Raw genomic sequence first — 22644 nt, 5'->3', positions numbered from 1 at the left:
TTCTTTTGACCTTCTAATGGTTTCAACTCTGTGAACCCTTCCTGATGATTTGTCATGTGAGATGATGCACCGCTGTCGATGTACCAAGGATCCTGGTCTTCTTGGTTGACTTGATAGTTGAAATCCTCTTTTGGATTGCAATCAGTGTCTAGATACACTGTATCAATCTTCTGCATTTCCTTGTTTGCACGAAACATATTCCATTTGCAAAATGACTGTGACTATAATGTCCACCACAATGATTTCCTTGTTGGAACGTGGGGGAGAGTAGATGCATTGTGGCAAGAGAAGTGAGAACAGAAAAGATGTAGCAATGGGTGTTCTATTGATAAGAGAGGGAAATCCCTCTTTTATAGAAATGGAGAGAGGGTGGCCTAAATCAATGGCAACTCTCCTAAATCAATGGAGGTAACTCCACAATCATAGGCACCACCCCATGTGGGGGCCTTTGCATTACATCATCACCTGTGTCATGGTTTATGGCACTAAGTGTGCCTCTCCTACACACACACACACACAACCATATGACTGCTAGTGGATGCACACATGCACATAGCAAGCCCTTGATCACACATATCCCCCAACAAACCCCCCCTCAAGGGTTTGCCTCTTGCTATGTCAAGGATACATCTAGTCACTTAGTTTCACATGCCATCTCATGGTGGTCAAGGATAAATCTATGGATAGATCTATGGATAGGATCTCATGCTAGCAAAGGTGCCTAAGGGTAAAGGTTTACAAAAATGGGATAGACCCCCCCAAAATGGTTATCTCCCTTGCATGTACAAGGATGAATCTTAGGCCTTTGTGTGGACCTAGTTTCTCATGTTTGCAAGAGGTACCATGGGGGTTAACACATATCACATGGCCTACATTATATGGTGTGACCAGAGGTGATTTACAAAAGACAAAACACATAACATTCTTTTTGGAGTACTATTCCAGGAAGAGAACCTCAAAAATTTGACCAAGTGGTGATAAATAAAGTTTCAAAGACAAAGTGCTCAAAAGGCACAGTCTTCATCTTCTGCCACAAAGTTTGATTCTTCATTTGTTGATGGAGTTCTTCCTTCAGCAATATTTTTTTAATTGTTGATGTAGCTCTTCTTCACATGATATGCTTGATTCTCTTTGGAGATGTAGTTGGAGTCATTCCTCTCCTCTTCTTGGGCTTGTCTCTTGAAGAGCAACTGTAGAGAAAACCTTTTTAGGTGGCAATACTCCATAGTATGATTGTACTCCACAGAAGGCAAATAGCTTTTTCTTGGTGTTCACCTTGATGAAATATTCACCATTGCAGGGCTTTACTCTCATTCTAGGCTTCTTTTGGAATGCTTTCCTCTGAGATACATAATCAATGTTAGAGGAACAATATGATGAAGGCATATTGGGAAGGTCTTACCACTAATGTGGCATTCTCTAGTCCTATCTATTCCTTCACAAAATAGCATTCAATTCAAAATATATCATAAATGCATCATGAGCATTTACCAAAACTGTCAAACTGCAGGACAATGCTCCAACTTTACAATGATGGCATGTGTGTGTGAAATTAAATCATGTGCTATCTGCCCACTAATCAATCGGTAATGCCTCTGAACACTCTAAAGTCTGCTCACTGAACTGATGAACATTAGGTTTCAAGTAATGTGATGATGTGAAATCGTATGTGAGCGTTTGGACTGCTGACTCTGAGTAGGAACTAGTCGATAATTTTGGGCATGGCTTAGATTGGCAACTTGGGGAAATTCAAAGCGTCCCCTCTATAGCAATCTAGTCTACACTGATCTAGATCTATACCAACCGTCGATCAATAAAAGAACAACAAATAATTTCTTTTCTTTGGTTCTTTTTATGTGCTGGGTCAGATGTGTCGATGTAGAGGCTGATGTGCATGTTGGAAGTGGATTTGTTGAGCGAGGCTCAAAATTGAGTGATACTTGTGCCGAAATGTGTGCATGATGTGATGAGCGTGTAGAGCATAAAAAATCTTATCGTTTCACCTTTTTGTAGCTCCCCCAAATTCCTCCTGGATTAAGAGATACAGCTTGATCTAGGTGGAGGGGCAAAAAAGAGTGAAAATGTGCAGTGATGATGTGGGAGTGGAGTCACATGCAGAAATGAAGAATTGTGCCTGTGAAGGGATAGTGCTTGTGGAGCATTGTGTGAGGTGACACCTGTGTGCACATGCAGTGTGTGCTTGCTAGGTGGTAAGAGTGCATATCAGGGGACTGCCACGTGGTAGTTTGACTGGTCAAAGGATGTCTAGGCACTTTGACTTTGACTTGCTAACTTGGTAATTGACTAGTTTGATGAAATGGCAAGTTGGTGATGTGGCATATGATGACGTGGTTGCCACCGTGGTAAATGATGTGGTAGCATGGATAAGGCTACATGGCAGATAGGATCAGATGCCACATGGCATCTTTGTGACCAAACCCTAGGGTATGACCTTATCCTACCACGTGTCACTGTTATGACCTTGGGTGAGGGGATAAGGTTCCAATGACAGAATCTTGAAGATTTTGATTAAATCTTCTCGAAGATTTCGTTGCCTTCTTCATCGATGAACCAGTCGAGGGATTTCAAAAGCTGCGTGGGCGCCGTTGTGATGCAAGCTACGCCTTAGAACAATGGAGCTCATTTATTGCTGACCCATGAGCCCATTGTGTTGGAGAGTTTGTAGCTGGTTGTTGATAAGCCATGTGAGCTAGCAGCATCGCTGAGAGCCGTAGGCGTTGTCTCTTGATGAGGTGTTGTAGCTCGTTTTTTAAGGTGTTTGCTAGGGCTGGCGGTGATGTAGGTCAGTGTTGAAACGTGGCATGGAGAGACTTGTTGTGCTCTTGTTGTTGGAAGTGGCTCTTAGAATTTGCTAGAGAGTTGGCTAGCAGGCTGCTTTGCATGGGTGCTTAGTCCGTTTATTGGAGCATGGAGCTCGTTGGCTCCTAGGTGCACGATGCACGTTGAGGAGTAGGGAGGCGTGGTAGTCGCGTGAAGAGTGTTGAGAGTAGAGCCATGGAGTGCTAATCGAGGTGGCAGAGGAGCATTGTTTGATGCTCGTTTGTTGCTATTTGAGAATGGAGTTTATTGAAGCTAGAGAGCCACCTATGTGTTACCGGTTGAAGTGGTCACCGGGTTGACGATGTAGCTATTGGAGCCTTGAGTGCTTGAGGGTGTTCGGGTAAAGTGGCCGTTTATGGGAGCTAAGTACTCAAAAGTGGAAGACTACGTTGAGGATGAGCGAGGGCGAGTTGATGAAGCGTTGCAACATGATGTCAAGTTGCAAAGCGTTGTGTGAAGTGCTTCTAGGCTCGCTCGCCTTACTTTAGAGCTGATCGTCGTTCTTGTCTATAGATATGGGAGTGGTTGAAGAGCTTGTTGATATTGCAACTCCGTAGATGCTGCTAGGTCGTTATAGTTGTATAGGCTCTATAGATAACTGAAGAAGCCTTTGGAGGAAAGCCTGCCAACAAACAACTCTTATGCCACCCATCACGGTGGTCAAAGTGCAGATGGATGGACTAAAGAGGAAAAATGTAGAATATATACAAACCCATTTAGGGTTAGGATTAGGATTAGGGCATCTAACCCTTTCCTTTATAGCACTCTATTTGGTTAGTGCTATGCACATATGATCACATGATGGTGAGCGTGATCTCTCAACGCATTTTCTCGAGCTGTGTGTGCATCTTCAATAGTTGAAGGGCTTGTGTTGACGAATGCAAATTCTTGTGTGTTGCTTGTTAGAGGCAATGACAATGCTAAGTAGACCCATTATTGAGTGTTGATGTGCTGTGTGTTCAGTATGGCATTCCCTACTTTTTGGACAAGCTCGTGTGTAGGGATGCATGCTTCTAAAACAACTACCTATGACATGGCCTTATCTACCTTTGTCATTTATGAGCTATAGTATGCTACTACCCCATGAGGGTTCAAGACAAATTGCATGTCAATGACGTTCGATAAGGTTGGGTAGAAATTGTTTGTGAAGATGTCTTTTGGATGCATATCTTTAGAACAATGTAGTTTGTGAGTAATGTAGAATGCAAGGCCAAAACATAGTCCTATTCTATCATGGCTAGATGGTGTAAGAAGCTATCAAAGTCCAACAATTGTATTCTAGGCTCAGCAAGTGTGGTTGTCATGCATTTAAAGTTTGACTAGTAGCTTGGGTTATCCAAATTTACTTGTAAGGTTCCAGCATGCATGTGGTGTGCATTGGTGCTTGGGTTATCCAACTTTACTTGTAAGGTTCCAACATGCGTGTGGTATGCATAGGTGGTTGTGGAAATCCAAATCTACATGCTTTGCTTCTTTTTTTGCACTTTTTTATTTGCAGGTCCTTGTTAGGCAAGTAAGCTTTTAGATACGTGTTGCAATGTATTTTGGAGATGTTCCATGAGACTTCGCATCATGTATTCACAACAACCCATGGTTGTCTTCCATGAGACGGCGCATCGTGTAACAACCCATGGTCATGTTGGTTGCCTCTATTTTGTAATTTAGAAGAAGTCCAACACTTTCCTTGAAATAGTGCCATCTTGCCTAAGGAGCTATTTGATGGACTAGAACCTGTGGATGTAATATTATGCAATTGAGTTTCACGTACATAATGAGGAGGAAGTCGCTTGTTCTCTTGATACAATATTGTTATGATGTTTGCAAGCAAGGCAAAGGCTCCCATAGTCTTTCACTATTGAGAAGGCAACAAATAAAGAAGGTGGTCTCAATTGTTTGACCATCGGCAAAAAGGTTACTTTTCAATTTGTGCTTGTAGTTCGATGATGTTCGAGGCACATGAAGTCACGAAACAATATGGACTGAGGAGAAGGGATGACCAACACGGCAAAGCCTATGCATACCTACTAGATCACAGGATATTCTACAAAAAGTGGTAGCATTTTTTACACCGCACAAAGTCCAACAAGGCTCTCAAGCATAGATGGCTTCATTCATCGCTACTTCTAAAAATCCATGTGAAGGAACAAAATCCACAAAGCGAAATCTCTGATATATTGAGAAGCTTTTTCCACGCTGAATTAAGGTGGAACTATCAAGTGGCAGAAATAAAAATGCCAAGTAATTGATAGTTGCTTTGCACAGAGCACAGAGCACAAAGCATCAAAACATGGAGTTCACCGAAACCCACGTATAAGCTTCACGTAACTGACAATGAACTACAATTGCTTCAATAATAAAGCCATCAGCTTGTTCATTGTTTTACAAGAGGTAAGGCAAATCGTGCTGGATAAGCTTTCAAAAATATGTGAAAACACATAATGACAATTCAAATGCTTTCACAAATCCATCGTCACATAGCATGATTGTAACTGCACACATGTTTTGTCAGATGTAGACCACCACCTCCAACACCTTTCTTTGGATTAATTCCAGACGATACATTTGATAGCCTCATATTGATCATCTTCACGGGAGTGCATTTCCCACACCTTATGCCAATCTTACCAATACTCATAAGAGAGGAGCCCATTGTGCATTGCTACGCTTGTGGATCACATTAGCTAATTGCATAAGAGAGAAATTGCCATTAATGTGGTTCTTCCACAAGGAGACATTAGTACCCCCATATACCATTATTACGAGGCCGTTTATTACCGGAGGATTGTAAAAAATTGCTATTATTACTTGGCATATGCAACTACCACCAATGTGCAATTATCAAAGTAGGGATTAAGACTAACTTGCATTTTCAACTTTTGGCTCAGCACTCTTGCAATGAGTCCACATGAGCATCTTGATGAAAGCCTAAATATTTGTTTGAATTAGCCCTTGTGTGACCACTTTGAATTAGTTGGGGGGCAAGAGTAGAATTATCCTTGAATTAGTTGAGTAGAGCTATCCTTGAATAGACACTACTTATTAGGTTGGGTTCACATCACCCGCCTACCATCTTCCAAAAGGTTATGTGAAGGGCTACTATCCTAGTTGGCCCAATAGGAGGGACGGGCTCGAACACTAACGCAAAAGATTTGTGTCTAGCTCATGAAGGCCGCTCACTCTATGGCCAACTCCTCAAGCTGCTACATGATTGGCGTAGCTGGGTGGTGTGAACCACCATAATCGATGGCCATCCTCCAATTCTATTCCCTCCTAGCGGGCGGGCGCTGTGAACCTTAGGGTTTGTTTCCATAGTTGAGTAACGTGGTGCTTGTCCGGGCATCTTGGTTAGCAAGTGGTTGGACTACTACTGGCATTTGCATCACATGTGATGATAGAAAGGGAGTAAAGGAAGCCAAAATACTGGACAACGGGAGCCGACAAAGGAAGCGGTGGTAGTTGAAAAAGTTGATAGAGCACGCCGTCTAGTTGCCCACTCTACGGCCAACTCCTCCAACTGCTACATGATTTGCCTTCCATCTCCTCCAACTGCTACACCAACAACCATCCGACGATCATCCTCTAGTTCTATTCCCTAGGTGATGTGAACCTAGCCTTAGGGCGTGCTTCCACAGTTTGAGAAATGCAGTGCTCGTCTGGGCACGCCGGTTTAGCAAGTGGTTGACTACCACTGGCATTGGGGCCACATGCGAAATCCTCGAAATGCCGAGTGTCACACGGCCACGGCATGCGAACCGAAGCGGCCAGCCGAGTGCCACAGTGCCACGGCATGCGAACTGAAGCGGGGGCGCATCGCGGAGACAGGTGCGGGCATTTGAGGCAACGTGGAAGCAAGCCCTTATAGAAGTGTGAACTTCCCGCCAGTATTTATCTTCAAACGCTGAGCCATGGAGGTACCGCTAGCCAGGAAACAGGCTAACTATATCCCTCAGGTGCGTTCTCCCCCAGCCACTACTTTGCTGCTTTGCAGTCGCCTCCTACACTGTCTGATGATTTGCCAACCTCTTTAGGATGAACGCTTCGACCTTCGTTCGCAAAAGTACCAAGGACAGCAGTACAGTCATCTGTATTATTGCCGCCTTCATAAATTTCGAGAGCTTCTCAGGGACCTTGTACAGCATCATTGGCCCACGCGACCTGGTAAGCGCTTGCCTCCTTCATCCTTCTCTTCGCTGCTTATTCTCATGGTCTCTGGTCTGCCTTACATTGGCACGGTAACTTAATCCTGTCGTATTCCGAGTTTTTCATTTCTCTTAGTTTGATGTCCTTGCGTAGTTGCTCAATTAGAGTAGACTTGTCCAAAAACTTCTTCAACACCTATTTTTTCCATCATTCTCCCTTTTAACCAGCGTTTTCGATGTGGGGATGGACATAACAACCAAGTAGGCAAAACAGCTCAAACTGTATTGCTCAAAACATACCGAGCTCCCACAGAGATCCTACACCTGCAGCCAACTGCTTTTATGGAGAGCTCAAGATCTACTCCTAAGTCTGGCTTGTACTTACTCTGGCTGCGAACTCTTGTAAGCTTCAGAGGTCTCTAGTAAGTACTTGCATAATGCCCCCGCTGCCCCTGCGGGGGCTATGTATAGACGAGAACCCTCCAGGGCCCAGCAGTTCTCAGAAGTGAGGCCGACCAGCCCTGCAAAATGGCTAACGCACGGCCAACATGTGTCAGGCCGACTTCTGTCTGGCCCCTCTTTTGCCCCAGTGCTCTCTAGCCATAGCCACTTCATGCCCAGGGTTGGGCCCATCGTTTGCTACCCACTGCTGGCCTCTTTCCATTGCCTACGCAGCAGATTTGCCAGCGCTCAGGCTGTGGCCTATAACTCCCACTAGCTATTGCCACTCTATGCCCACATGTTGCGCCCATATTAATAGAAAGCAAGACAAAAGAGCAAGTACTACACAAGAAGCTGAAATATATTCCCAAAACATGAAACACCAAGATCTACTGCAATGAATATGTTGTGGTCTATTGAACACTGATGATGTAGCATACCAAATCACAACACTAGCTCAGGCATATATCAGACCTTAGCTCGACGACTAACCTAACAGGCACAATTGCTCATAGATCTCATTTTGGCAACCAACTTCATCAAGAGGCTCAATTGGAACAACTCATAGATGTAAGATTTTAGACTGTTTCAGGGGACAGTAATTCAATAAAATTCAATTCACAACGCAAGAGTATAAGCCATAGATTTGATGGAACACAAGGCAATACATTTGGCTGATGATTGTGGTGCTTGCAAAGGCTTTTGTTAGTATCACAAATATCCAAATTGATTGATTGGCGGTATACAAGGGAAAAGGAAACAATGGTATGTTCAAATGACAAAATGAGAAGACTAATATGATAGCTGAGTTTTCTAGGACTTCTTAAACGCCAAGGCTTCAACCCATAATTGCCACAGAAACGTGAGGTTTTTCCTACCTATGATTTGGTAAGTTGCCTGCTTAACTGAGTTTTCTAGGACTTCTTAAAGGCCAAGGCTTCAAACCATAATTGCCACGGAAACGTGAGGTTTTTCCTACCTATGCTTCAGTAGATTGCTTGCTTAACTTAGCATCACTATCAGTTAAGACATTGTATCAGCAGACTTGCACGTTGCTAGGAGTTGTTTGAGGCGTGAATGTCTCTTCACAAACATAATATAATTTATGCAAGTGTGCCTTGCTTGCTTTTTGTACTGGGGAAAATAAGGTTGATTTGATAATTATTGTTAAAACAGTAATCAAACTAATAGACCACAAATCTACTGGGGTTGCTTAGTGCCAATGTGTAATAAGGGAATGATAGATTGAAGTCGTGTGCAACTTAACATACAATAATACTATGCAACATGGTCTGTCTGCTCTTTTAGACCTTGTAATTGCTTGAACAATACTCACTATGTCAAATAGTTAGGTTGGCTTTCGCCAACACCACACATGGCCTCCAAATTTGTGAAGATTTGGGTTGATTACATACACAATAGAGGATACGTTAGAAGCTACTTCAAATCATACCAAGAATCAGTTTGAGTTTTAGTTCTTTCCATGAATAAACTTGCAGCTACACCAGAAATTATGAGCTTTAGAACTTTGCCCGATAATTTGAAGTTGTGCTTAATGTAGCGGAATTTGATGGCTAGGTAGATTGAGTGTCACTCGCAATGAGCTGAATGGAAGGTTTTTCGGTTGTCTTTTGGAAATCTGGCTTCACTATTGTTGCATAATTTTGTTGACTAGCCTTGAGGAAAAAGATGCAAATTGTTACCTCCAAAAAGCAATAATGACAGCTTGGGCTAACCACAAAATCTGGTGTTGCCTTCCTAGGTAATTCAGCATATAGGAAAAACTGATTTTTCCGGCTTTTTTGTGCAAGATATGCGTATTTGGATTGGATAACTGAATATAACAACCCCAACCATATGCCTGCCCCCCCTCCCGGGGCCCTCCCAAAAAAAAAAAAAAAAACTGCCCCCGCCCACTTCTCTCTCCCCCAAAATGATTTTTTGTCCAAAAGTTCCCCTCAAACTTTACTGCAACTTGCATGTAACAGTTCGGACAATCTTGGGCCTAGAAGAAGGTGAGGAGTGTATTGTGATTGGCACATTGTATAAACAAATGCAGCTGAAGCCCTCAGTTTTGGATGAATATTCAAAAGAGGTGCGTAATTTTCTTGAAGCCTTGTGAGAAAAGTTATGAACTTTTATGTGTGCTTGAACACAGAGGTGCTTTAATTTTGAAAATGTATTCCAATTTTGAAAGTATGCACTGCTTGTTAGTGAAATATATCATGTCTTAGAAAACAAAACAAATGGATGAGCAAAACAGCTTGTGTCAAGATCCAATATACACATCATGATGGCAGGTGAAACCAACCCAATCATGACAAATGATTGGGTTGGTTTCACCTGCCGTCATGATATTGAAGTAAATCAGATGGGAGAGCCAAGAATGGTCGGAGCTTTTAAGGTGAGGGGAATACCACCACCACATGCCATACTTAGGAACTGAGAGAACTTACCACAAAACCTGACCCGTAGGAAACTCTGCTCTTTGCCTTGGGCTGCCTGAGAGTCTTCAGCATATATTGCATTTGAATTCTCATAGTGTATAATCTCTTGCCCAATTTGTGACAGAATTCCCTGTTCTCTATGAGTTCCCCTCCGAGCAATTGTCTATAAAGGGTGCACATTATCCTCTAGAGAGAAATGTTGGGTTCTTCCATAAAGAACCATCCACAAGAGGAACCGAGGGCAACTTACTGGAACATGCATCTGTAGAAGATCACCAAAAAAGGGGAGACAGTGCAGTAATGAGTCCTAGGCAGTGTGGGGTCCTATATATTCACTTGAAGGGCTCAGCCTCAAAGAGTAATGATTCTACAGTCAGTTTTTTCTTTACGTTTCCATACGGCATATGCATACGGGTATGGAAGTATGGAATAAGTATGGAAAAATGCCCCTGGCTGAATCATACATGGCCCTGAAAGTTTTCATACTTTCAAAACATAAGGTCAAGGAAATTTTGTTAACAAGTTCAGGTTTCAAGTTTCAACTACTTAAGCATTCCAAATATATATCTTAAACCACAAGTAGATGAGAGAATCTTCAATCTAGATCCAACAAGGTCGAATCAGGGGACTGATGACACTCCAAAGGGAGGCACAAAGCGCTAGAAGCTTGTGCAAACTTCTAGTCTCCAGATGGCTTGTGCAAAAGGCTCTTTGAGTGCGAAAGGCTCTAGATAGCTGATTGGTCCATGGCTCTCCGCGTGCAAAAGGCTCCGGAAGAAAAGAGAAGTCAAAACAACGTCATTTGACCCAAAAAAAAAGGGTCAAGTATGCAATCGAATTTCATACATCTTTTTTTCAGACGTTTGCATATGTAAGATGTCCATACCATACGGTATGGAAAAAACTAAGACTACAGTTTTGGAACCCCATCATGCACCTTCCTAACTGACAGTCATTGGTTGTTGAGAGGTGATTGAAACCAATCGGTAACTCCAAAAGTGAAAAAATGCAAGCCCTGAACAATGTGAATGTGAATGACAACAATGACAAACTAAAGATTTCTCCAATTGTGTATTGACTGGGATGGTGCAACATTTGTGTATTGACTGGGATGTTGTAACATTTGTGCTTTGCACTGTCCCAATGCTGACTCATACTCTAGGTGTGGTGTTGGAAGCACAAAACTTGTGAGTAAAATTTAAATATAGATTTTTTTTTCCAACGTTTTTTTTTGTCTTTCTAGCGTAATAAAAAAACATGTACCCATTTCTAAAACCATGCATTTGCTGTGAGAAGTGCAGCGGACATGAACAGAAATGGAGAGAAAGAGAGCAAACCTCACACACACCACACTGAGAGGGAGAGAGAGACAAGAGAGAACTGCAAGTGATCTCTCTTGTTTTCTATCTCATTTTGGTGGTTGTTGAGCAGTTGTGTCCAGCTCTTGAGCAGCCTCTTGTGCAAAGGTTTTTCCAAGCAGTAGAAGGGGGGCTTTTTCCGAGTGAGGGGGGGCCTGTATATAGCCCTCACCCTCCTCCAGTCGGCTGCAGCATGCAGGCTGACTCACTGCTCTACAGGGCCGACTCAGCCCTAGGGTATAAAGGGCTGGCACGCAGCCCTATAGGCTGCCTCAAGTGCCAACCACTGGGCCACTCGGCCGACCCACACTGTGCATAAGAGGGGCTGCTGTGCAGCCTCTATAGGGCTGCCTGACTGCCCATAAACAGACCACCTAGGGGGCTGACCCCTGCCCTACAGGCCGACTGCAACTTGGCCCCATGGGGCTGCCTACACAGCCATAAGGGAGGTGACCTGTCACGAGGGCGTGATTTCTGGCACATGCATGTTGGCCTGCATGTGGGCAAGACCTTGGGAAAACTAGGAGCGTGGTCAAGGGGTTGCTTGATATGCTAGAACCCCTAGAAAATGTGCCTTGGGGCTGATTGTTGTGGTTTGGACCAGAAAGGGGGCAAAGAACCCTTAGGAGCCAAAGTTGGCCATTGTTTTGGCTTTAAAAAGTTCCCACTAGGGGGGACCTAGGAGGAAATTAAAAGACCAAGGGGCAAATGATTCGTGCGCTGCCACGTGGTCAGCCCATGCAAATTGTTTTTGGAAAGGAATTCCTTGGAAGCTCCTGGCAAGTCGACGTATGTAGGTGGCTGGAAAACAGGGTGGATGGCGCACGCGAGATTCTATCACACACGGATTTGCTTCGGGACTGAGTACAGAGAGGCGGATTGCCTTCGCGGGAGCTTTGTGCTAGTTAGAGACATCTCCGGTCAGGTTTATGGGATTTCGGGCTGATGGTGCACGCAAGAGCTCACAGGCTGCATTGCAGCAGCTGTGTGCTTGGGCCTAGGATCAGTTTTGGCCTGTCGCATGGGTAGGGATCCATTTGAAGATCCCATGAGCTCGTGGAGGATCTGGTTTGCATGCCGACCAAGGGCCTGGGGCAGAACTGTCGATGCACAGGTTGGTGGCTTGGAGGCATTTTTTGTCAGGGACTCTGCAGCTCGTTATTTGTGTCTTGATTGGAGAGGGGCTGCTTAGCCATGGCGCCTGGATTTCTTGTCAAGTGAGCTCGGTTGGAGAGGGCAGAGGGTCCCAAGTGATCTTCCCAACGCAGTCCAGCCTGCTGGTTAGTTACAAGGCCCTTGCTTTGGGCCACGTGTGGTGTTTCGGGAGCGCCACACATGAATGTTGGGCTCCACCCGCTGGTGGAGGACTGACTCTTAAAGCTGGCTGCGCATTTTCTCTCTCTCTTTTGGAGATTCCTTAGCTCGTGCCTAAGCTAGGTCGAAGTTGTTAATTAATGCCTTATGCCTTCATTTGTTAGTTTAGCACGTCATTGGTCATGTGTGCATTTGTTGGCAGGCAAGGGACCTGTGTGATCCAGTATGGATTGCTAGTAACAGCCCCGAGGTTTGATGCGAATGCCTGAGACAGAATTGGATGCTTCTAGTTTGCTTGATGAAGGCAGAGCCGAAGTTAGGGGCATTGATGCTTGAGGAAATGTGGAATGCTTTGAGTGCAAGGCCAAAGGGGACTTCTAGGCAAGTGAATGCACGAAAGGCAGCTTCACAAGAGGTTCCAAAGCTTTGTTTTGTGTAGAAACGTGTTTTTGGATTCTCTAGGAGATGGGTCACATGCAAGCAATGGTTGCTAGGTAGACGTCACATCTTTGGTACAGCCTCGTTCTTTGTTGAGTAGGCAGGGGTTGGGAATCCATGCTTGGAATGGGAAGTATCCCTGGAACCCCAAGAGGGATGGTACAGGTGTGATTGCCATAGTGTTTGTTGTGTTGTGATGCTAGTTCTCTTATGGGAATCAAGTTGATGCATCAGGATATGTGCGACCCATAGGGTGAGAGACTATTTGTCATGGCAGTCTTGGATAGGGAAGAAAGCTTGTGTATGCTTTCTTTCTTTGCTTTTAGCAGATGGCTGATCAGTTGGGCACTAGTGACAGCTCTGGGGAACTGAGTGGTTGAGTGGGCTGCTAGTAACAGTTCCGGGCTGTGTGCAAGCTTCTTGGACTAGGGATGGAGACCTACTGCCAGGTGTGGTGAGAGCAGCGAATAGTGAAGGCTTTGGAGGGTATGTGGATGGCCACTGGGATGTGGAATGCCCCAATTGTAAGAAGGAATGTATCCTTTATGTAGCCTGGATTTCAGGGCCTCTCACTTAATTAAATAAATATTGAAAGGGGCGCCAAAGTTTGCCTGCACATAGGCTCTTGGGGGTGCTGAAGTGCTGCATATATGCTGGCCGGCCCACCTTTGCTTGCACATAGGCTTGTGGGGGTGCTGGGCTGCTGCGTATATGCTGCCCCACAGGTGGCCACACATGCACACCACATAAGCGCCTCCATGTGAGCTTGGAGGAACCTCTCTACCCTACTCTACCCTCATGGGGGGTGGGCACACCCATAGGACAAGCCCTCTCTCAACCTATCCTAGCCTCACACTGGGCGGGCACACCCACAAGCATTGGCCCTCTCTCTCTAGAGTGACATTAGGAGATGTTAACCAACATTGGCCACAACTGGATTGGCACAATGCTCTTGGATTGCAATGCTTTAAAAAACGCATGCAAGCAGAAAAGCCAGCCAAAAAGCTTAATTGTAGTGCTCAGCTCAATAGTCAAAGAATAAAGTACTTGGCCCTTGATGTTAGAGCAAAACAACACAGCGAAAGAGTCCCTAGATCCCAGAGGGAAAGGGTTATGTAGCCCAGGAACTCACACAATTGCATGTTTGGAGTCCAAAACTTCTTTCCTTAATGTGTTAGAAGGTCGCTGCCCCATCTGTGAGCCCCTGATTTGAGGGGACAAGGGGGCCGAAGACCATAGGGGGTAGGGGAAGGAAAAAGGCAGGACACCTACCTGGTAGGGAACTGCGCAGCAGCATGTTGATGGCGCGGCATCCAATGCGCCTCTTGGACCAGCACATAGGTGGCGTTGAGGACTGCAGCAGCAGCCCATGAGCAGGGCTCATGGGCCCTTATATAGGCCTGGCCCAAGTTGGCCAGATTAGCCAGCAAAGGCTGACCAGCCTGGTCGGTTGGTGGGCTTGCAGGTCGGTGCATTGGGCAGGGAGCCGACTCCCTGGTCGGCCAGTTTGAGGGGGCCTAGCCCCTCCTATTAAAAGCCCTCATTCCTTCCTCATTCCTTATCATCTGCATAGACAGCCTTGCACACAGGCAAGTGCGCAGAGGGAGAGGAAGAGTCTCAGTCATTGACAGCATCTCGGGCTGTTTGTACATGCCCATCCTTGAGCTTTTGTTTACCCACTTTTGTGGCTGAGTGTTGTATGAGCTAGCCAGGGAGTGAGGGGTGTGATTCTATCCTCTATTTCCAACACGGTATTAGAGCTAGGTTCATAGCTCTAGACCGGAGTACCTTTGCAAGAAGGCGACTCCAATAAACACTCAGGTTTGCTCCGTGGTCAAGTTCTCTACTGTAAATTCAGTTTACTGTTCTTTATTACAGCAAGGATAGAGGACAAAGATTCTACTGTTGCCTCCTCAGACCCTTCTCTTCCTTCCTCCTCTTCTAGATTCCTCTCATTCACAATCCCGAACTTTGGAGAGTCAAGGAAGCTAGACGGGTCGAACTACCCGATTTGGAAGATGAAAATCCGGAGCCATCTTGTGGCCTGGAAGTTGTGGAAGCTAACACAAAGGCCCAAGCTCCTCGAAGGTGAGAGGCTTGGTCCTCTGTCCTACAATGACCGTAGTCACGAAACTCTTAAAGCTTCGAGGTAGCTTGTGTAAGATCAATAGTGCCAGTTGACTTGAATCTACCTTCTGACCAACTGCCACGAGCTGGTCCCTTACTATCATGATCATGAACATTGTCTGCCTCATTCATGTCCAAACTGTACACTTGGTGTTGGAGCATCAAAACTCGAGATGTATTGTCCGTTTCATACAAATCTTTCAGGATAGCCCACGCCTCCACAGACGTATCGGCTATCTGGATGTATGGAAGAACAGAGTCCACCGTAGTCCCAATGATTAATGCTAGGGAGTGGGCATCTCCCTCTTCCCGATTCTCAAGCTCTCAACCATCCACTAGAACGAGAATCTTTCCCTTGTTGTCCAACAAGTCTTCCGGTTTTGCCTCCACCCCCGTTGTGCAAGAAGAGGCTCGGGAATAATTGTTTACACAATCGGACAAGAAGGCTCTCGTGGAAGGGACAAGCCCGGCAAGAGTAAGTTCAAAGACTCCAAGAACAAAAGCAAGACCGAGGATGCAGATAAAAAGAGGCAGATAAAGTGCTTCTACTGTGAGAAGCTTGGTCATTTTGCTAAAGAGTGCCGCAAGAAGGCGGCGGACCTAAAGAAGGAGTCGTCCAAGTCCAAGGAGGAGCCAAAGACCAAATTGGCAAACGTCACGACCGGAGTTCTCTTCATCATCACTGAGTATTGCTCTGCTTATGCAGTCAGTGAAGGAGAGGAAGGTTGGTATGTGGACAGTGGAGCTTCAAAGCACACATCCCGATTCCAGAGTCACTGTTGGGGATAACAACCGGTCATGCCCTGTGAAGGGTGTCGGTAGTATTCTGTTCATTACGATTGCAAGAAACGAGTTGATTTTCGGTGTACTGTATGTACTGAATTTGTGCAAGAACCTATTGGGACATGCACAATATGTCGGTATTATTCGACAACGGCAAGGTCATTGTCACATCGAAGGCAAACGGATAGGTGGTGGCTCAAGGTGTCGAGGAGCATGGGCTATACTGGCTCAACGCTCTGTTGGTGCACGGGGACCATGGAAGATCCAAATTATGGCATGAGCGGTTCGGTCAAGTCAACTATGGCACTCTCTCCGAGATGCAGAAGACAAAGATGGTGGATGGACTTTCACCGATTGCAGGCAATGATTGTGTTTGCAGGGCTTGCGTGAAAGGAAAGCAACACAGGGACAAGTTCCCATAGGAGGCCTCATCACGAGCCAAGAAGTCACTCGAGTTGGTTTACGTCGACATCTGCGGCCCAATGTCGAAAAATTCATTCGCAGGTTCATGGTATTCTCTTACTTGTTGATGATTTTAGTCACATGACATGGGTATTCTGCCTGGTCAAGAAATCTCAGGCTTTCGAGAAATTCAAAGACTAGAAGGCCCAATTAGAGAAGGAGAGCGGGGAGGTAATCAAAGCCCTTCTGCATTGACAGAGGGGGAGAGTTCACCTCTACCGAGTTCAATGGATTCTGCAAGAAGCACGGGATTAAGAGACAACTCACTACTACAGCTCGCACATCTCAACATAATGGAGCTGCTGAGAGGAAGCACTTGACTGTCACAGAGACAGGGTTGACCATGTTGCGAGGGAGGAATCTCTCGAAAGCCTACTGGGATGAAGCCGTGAACATTGCCATTCACATCCTCAATAGAACCAAGACCAAGGCTGTTGATGACAAGACTCCATACAAAGCTTATTATGGTAAGAAGCCCATCATATCTCATCTCAGGGTTTTCGATTCTAAAGCATTTGTGCATGTACACAAAGATGAGCAAACAAAGCTGGATCCCCATAGCCGGAGCTGTATCTTTGTGGGATACAGCGAAGAGTCCAAGGCCTATCGCCTATTCGATCCGGATAAGAAGAAGATTCTTATCAGCAGGGATGTGATCTTTGAAGAGACTGAGCCACAACTTGTCGAAGAGGTTCCGAAACTTCCAATGTTACCCCCACCCAAAGTCACCCTCCGAGAGGTGAAGCCGACTGAAGACTCCGAGGAGGAGGAGTAGTAGAAGCATGCCATTCTAGAGCCGGCTCCGAAGTCAACTCCATTAAAAGCACCTCCATCTGAAAAGAAGCTACCTCAATGGTATTTGAAGACATTAGCAGACTCATGGGTCACGGAGCAGTTTTGGAGTGCGGCGGTCTCATAGAAACATGAAGACTCTCTCTGTGAACTTCGCTTTGGTAGCTCAACTTGCGGAGCCCTGTTTCTTCCAGGAAGCGAAGGATATACTAGAATGGCAGCCATTTTGAAAAATGACACTTGGGATTTAGTGCCCAAACCAACTAAGTGGAAGGCCATCGGGACTAAATGGGTGTACAAGCTTAAGTTCAAGTCAAATGGGAACTTGGACAAGTACAAAGCAAGATTGGTGGTGAAAGGCTATGCACAGTCAGAAGGACTTGACTTCGACAAGACCTTTGCCCCCACAGTTAGGATGGTGACTATTCGGACAGTCATTGCCTTAGTTGCTCATCAGAGTTGGCCTATTTTTCAGATGGACGTCAAGTCTGCATTTTTGAATGGTAACTTGGAGGAGGAGGAGGTATATGTGGCACAGCCACCAGGATTTCAGATTCCAGGATCCCCATCAAAAGTTTGCAAACTGAAGAAGGCCTTATATGGGCTGAAATAGGCCCCCAGAGCTTGGTATTAGCGGATAGATGTTTCCTTTTAGAAGATCGGGCTTTAGCGGAGTCCATCAGAGGCAAACCTCTATCTTGACACAGAGGGGGATTTGTGGTTGGTATTAATTCTATGTGTGGATGACCTCATCATTACTTGGGATCATACGAAGAAGAGTTCGAGATGATTGACTTAGGCATACTTCACTACTTTCTTGGGATTGAGGTGAAGCATGGAAAGAGCAGTATCTTTATTTCACAAGAGAAGTATTGCAAGGAACTACTCAAACGCTTTGAGATGGAAAATAGCAAAGCAGCAGTGACTCCATGGAGACTGGTTTGAAGCTGAGTGTGCGTGATTCATCTCAGTCAGTTGATTCATCACTATATCGATGCTTGGTGGGGAGTTTGCTTTACCTCACCAATACCTGACCATATATTTCTTTCGCAGTTGGATTGCTCTGTTAGTTCTCCACCACACCCAAGAAGGCTCATTGGGATGCATGTATGAGGGTGCTAAGGTACTTAAAGGGTACCTGCACCTACGGCATCACTTATACTAGAGGCATTGCGTTGGGAGGTTTCTGTGATAGTGATTGGGCAGGTGACATGATACCCAGGGATCGACCTCTGGATATTGTTTCTTACTCTCTTCAGGAGCCATGTCATGGCTAAGTAAGAAACAACCTACTGTCGCCCTTTCGTCGACAGAGACGGAGTACAGGGCTGCTTGTACAGTGGCATGTGAAGCATTGTGGCTCAGGTGGATCTTGGAGGACATGAATGTGGCCCAAGAAGATGCGACTCAGACAGCCACAAAGAGCTGCATTGAAGCCTTGCTGTAGATCGCTGTCCAACAGGCTGCTCCAATCACACCTCAGAAGTCCTTGGTTGATGTCCCAAATAGTAGCGAACTGATAGGGCCGCCTGTAGGCTGAAAGCACAGGTCTAGAGCAGCTCCAAGAGCTTGCATAGAGTGGCGACTGAACAATAAGTGGCTGTGCAACACCTGTACAGCAGGCAGCTGAACAGAGAATGACCTTATAGCACTGTTTCTTGTGCTTCTGACAAAACTGCTTCCAAGGCCTGAAGAGCTGTGGGAAGATGTTGGGGAGGCTAGATCAACCTGCTCTGAACCAAATGATGGAGTTTGGGGCGGACAACATGTGGAGTGAAGAAGCATGAACTGAAGTTGCTAGAATGAGAATCGAAAGAGTACAAGGGTTGTCAACATGACAAAACCCTAGGGCAATCCCAACCAGGGTTAGCACCCACACACACCTAACCCCAACCACTAACTATGGATAGGGGAAAAACCTTAGATAAGGAAGAAGTGCCCTTGACCATTCTAACTAATTATTACGTTGGTATTGCCTTAATATACTAATATTCCCAACAGTTCAAGAAGACTCATTAAACCTTTGGAATAGGATTGAATCTTTTAGAGCCTCTTTCATTGTATCATCTTTTATGTATTCATTGTTCTTTGAACACTATTCTAGCTGTTCAACTATGGAGACATCAGGTCAACAGTATATAGATCAATCCTTTAGCTATGATTTCAGCTATATTAGTCTTTACACAAAGTCTTCCATGGAGAGTATGCCCCTTATCATTGTAAATAGGGGAAAGATCTAATAGGAACATAGCATTTTTGTGTGAGAACATTGCAAGAGCTTACATGTATGAGATACTCACAAGTAACTCGAGAAGGGTAATGTGTTCGATTCAAATTGAATCACATCACTCAAGTTGTGAACAATAAAGGTGGGATAGTAGCATGTGCTAGAAATATGATTAGAGTAGTTGGATGATGTTCTAAAGAAATGCCATGCCCTAATAGCTGGCTACTTGACCTTAGGGCAAAAATTGTGCTAATTATTATTTTTGGGTTTGTGACCATTAGCTCTTAACTTTCGTAGTTGAGGGAAATGTTAGAAATCTGCCCAATGGTGCCACATGGCAGCAATGCATAGGATGCGCTTGTGAGAGATGCAGCGGAAATGAACGGAAGAGAGAGAGCATGCCTCACACACACACCAAACTAACAAGGAGAGGGAGAGAAAGGCACATGAGGTTGCAATTGATCTCTGGAGAAAACCCTGCTACAACTTGGGGAAAGCCTCGGGAACCAACGGGCTGCTCGAGAGCTTTGAACAAACAGTTCAACAACCACGTAGAAGGGAGCACAAGGGAGTGGATAAACTGCTCCACTACCCTGATCCTCAAACGGACAACTGGGCTGGCTGTGCTCCTTGGCCTTGCCCTACAAAGAGATGATAAAATGAGGGCTGAGGGGGCGCCTATAAATAGCCCTCAGCCCGTCCCTAGTCGGCTGCTAGGCTAGGGCCAACCCCTGTTGGTAGGTGGGACGACTGCAGCACCTAGGGCTGGGCACACAACCCTACAAATGGCTCCACAAGGCCCTATATGAGGGCTGCACCCCTGCTCACCAACAGGCCGACCTGAGGGCCAGCAGCAGCCGTAGGTGGCCGATCATAACAAGCCTCCACTATGTGCCGCAGAGAACACCTCTAGGGGCTGCTCACACAGCATGCAAGCAGGTTCATGAGGACCTTGATCAGCAAGGATCTGAACCGCAACCCTAGGCGCCTCCAAAGCCGGCTGCCCCGCCTCACACAGCCCTAGACTATCCTCAGAGGGGGGCGGGCACACCCACAAAACATGCCCTCATTCTCTACGCTATCCTCACATTGGGAGGGCACACCCACAAGCAAGGCCCTCCTCTCTAAGGTGACATCAGGAGATGTTGACCTCCAATACCCCCTTTCAGCTCTTGGATGGAACAAAGACGCCAAGGAGGTGGGTGTGCCATTGGAACAACTGGAGGAATCTGTGATGCTCCACTGTTGAAGACCACCACAGGTACTATTGAAGACGGCCCCAACGTGGCACAAACCGCCTCAGCACGAGCACTGGAAACTTGGAACTATTGCTTCCAAGCTGTAGATGCTAGGTACACTCCTCTAATTTGGTAATGATATAGTGGGTCATCTGGTGCAAAATCCATTTGCTGGTGTTGGTACATGACTCCAATAGAGAATCCTAGAACAATAATCCAACTAGTGCAAGGTCTACAGCAGTCCCTGCATGGGCACCTGTATCGTAGAGTTGGATAGCCCCCTCCTTTCCCCCCCCCCCTCAAAGAAAGGAACCTTCTATTAATGCTTGAAAGACTTCATACAAAACAGCAGCCCCAAATGTGCTGAGTATGGAAAAAACCGAAAAACGCTGGAAGAAAAGACCGGCCTGTTCCATAGAAACCCAGTTCACTGCTTAGTGGATCTTTGGTACTGGGGCTAACAACCAAGTGGGGGGACTATACAACCAGCGAATCCCTTGCGAAGTGAAGATGTAGAAAACTCCTGTAGGCCAAGCCTTGCAGAATCGAGAACGCCTCTCGATAGTCGCCTTGGAGCATGGGGTCCCACGCTCCCAGGTGGAGCGTAGGGTGTAGAGGAGAGTGGTCTGGATAGGTATCTTCAGGTTGTTCTCACATGTTACATCCGAGTCCTTTCTGATGACATAGGGCACTGCCCTTTGGGGGAGAGGATCCGGAGCCTTTACTGTCTTTGAGTCAGAGCCAGGAGACCACGGTTTCTTCATGCAGCGTCGCCAGAGACGGGGTCCCACAAAGGCCAGCATCATGGAGCCGCAGGATTTGCTTTTGGTACCTGTACCAGCTCAGGATTCCCTGCCTACTTCAGCTGCAGGGTCAGACTGGGAGTTGATTTCCAGCATTACCCTATGGCGGATATGGTGTTCGCCATGTTCTTTTGTCCTTAGGTAGATGGCGACCAAGGTAGCTAAGGGTGGAACCGGTGATAAGAAAAAAAAAGGGAAGACAACCAGGAGTTATGTACTTCACCACGTCAGATAGGTGAGACTTCAAGGGATCAGCTGCAATGTGGGCTCGTAGATGATGAGCTTATGAACCAGGTTCTAGAGCAGATATCCAGAGCACACAAATAACAAGTCAATCTCCCACACAATCTAACTAGAACACACACAGACTCTTTGAAAGAGGTTAAAGACTACACAGCCCGAAACAGACTGAACTTAGAACTGAACTTCCCCCCAAAAAACTCAGAAAACAGTCAGCCTCAGAATATTAAGAACCCACAGCCCACGTGAAGGTTATCTTTGAGACTTTTCAAGACATCAACCCACAATTAAGATTCCACAGTCATGACTCATAAGCCTCCATCAAGAGCAACAGCTCATAACTCTTGACGTGATCATAACTGCTCCATAGCATCTCCTTCTCAAACATTGAGCTCCAGCATTCCTTAACTCTCCCCAAAGCTGCAGTCAACAACCAAACAGTGAAAGGGACTGGCTAGCAGGTCGCATCAATCATCTCTGCTCTTACACAACTACATCCAGCATGTGTATCTTTCTCTTGCTCGTAGAGTACTCCACACTCATAGCTTCATGTCGCCAACAGTCCTCCAGCAGAAAATCATACCATAGCTATTCCTCAAGCTTTTACTAAGCAATAGCTCATAATCAACCACGTACAAGCCCACACGGAAGACACCTCAAGCAAAAACTTCGGCCTTTTAATCTCATGCAAGCCCAACCACATTCTTGTTGCAGCTCATGCTCTCTCAGTCCAAGGTACTCCAGCTTCTATACATGATTGTCCACCCCATGCTCTCGTTCAGCACCCAGCGCTTCTCTCTTGCTCATAAAGCCCACTTAGCCAAAAGTCTCTCTTGCGCACATTATATGCCTTCCATCATCTCGTGCAACCGATGACCAATTGCTTTGTCGCCTCCCTTAGCTGCTCTTACAACATCCCAGAGCTCCCGGGCTCATAACCTTCCTTCTGTCTTACCTCTTGCAACTATGTCTTTGCGCAATTGCCAGGCTCTTG

At 45.8% G+C, this 22644-nt stretch overlaps 1 protein-coding gene across 6 annotated transcripts in view; it reads left to right on the top strand.

Moving 5' to 3' along the window:
* The first annotated feature begins 6553 nt into the window (after positions 1-6553).
* The window catches only part of POLD2 (DNA polymerase delta small subunit), a 68838-nt gene continuing 52747 nt past the window's right edge, over positions 6554-22644 (top strand). For 5 of the 6 annotated variants that reach the window (XM_087392415.1, XM_087392414.1, XM_087392413.1 and 2 more), the window contains exons 1-3: positions 6554-6791; positions 6870-6999; positions 9410-9516. In XM_087392415.1, the coding sequence (XP_087248541.1) occupies positions 6747-6791; positions 6870-6999; positions 9410-9516 (282 nt within the window). In that variant the 5' untranslated portion in view covers positions 6554-6746. Of the gene's footprint in view, positions 6792-6869; positions 7000-9108; positions 9184-9409; positions 9517-22644 lie in introns of those variants that run through there. The other variant, XM_087392418.1, reaches the window with a different exon arrangement.

This window comes from Dipteris shenzhenensis, chromosome 21, assembly GCF_047967505.1.
Source record: "Dipteris shenzhenensis isolate YYH24624 ecotype China chromosome 21, Dip_SZ_1.0, whole genome shotgun sequence".
NCBI classification, from domain to species: domain Eukaryota; kingdom Viridiplantae; phylum Streptophyta; class Polypodiopsida; order Gleicheniales; family Dipteridaceae; genus Dipteris; species Dipteris shenzhenensis.
Note: the sequence above shows the minus strand (reverse complement) of the source record. Positions and strands in the feature narration are given on the sequence as shown.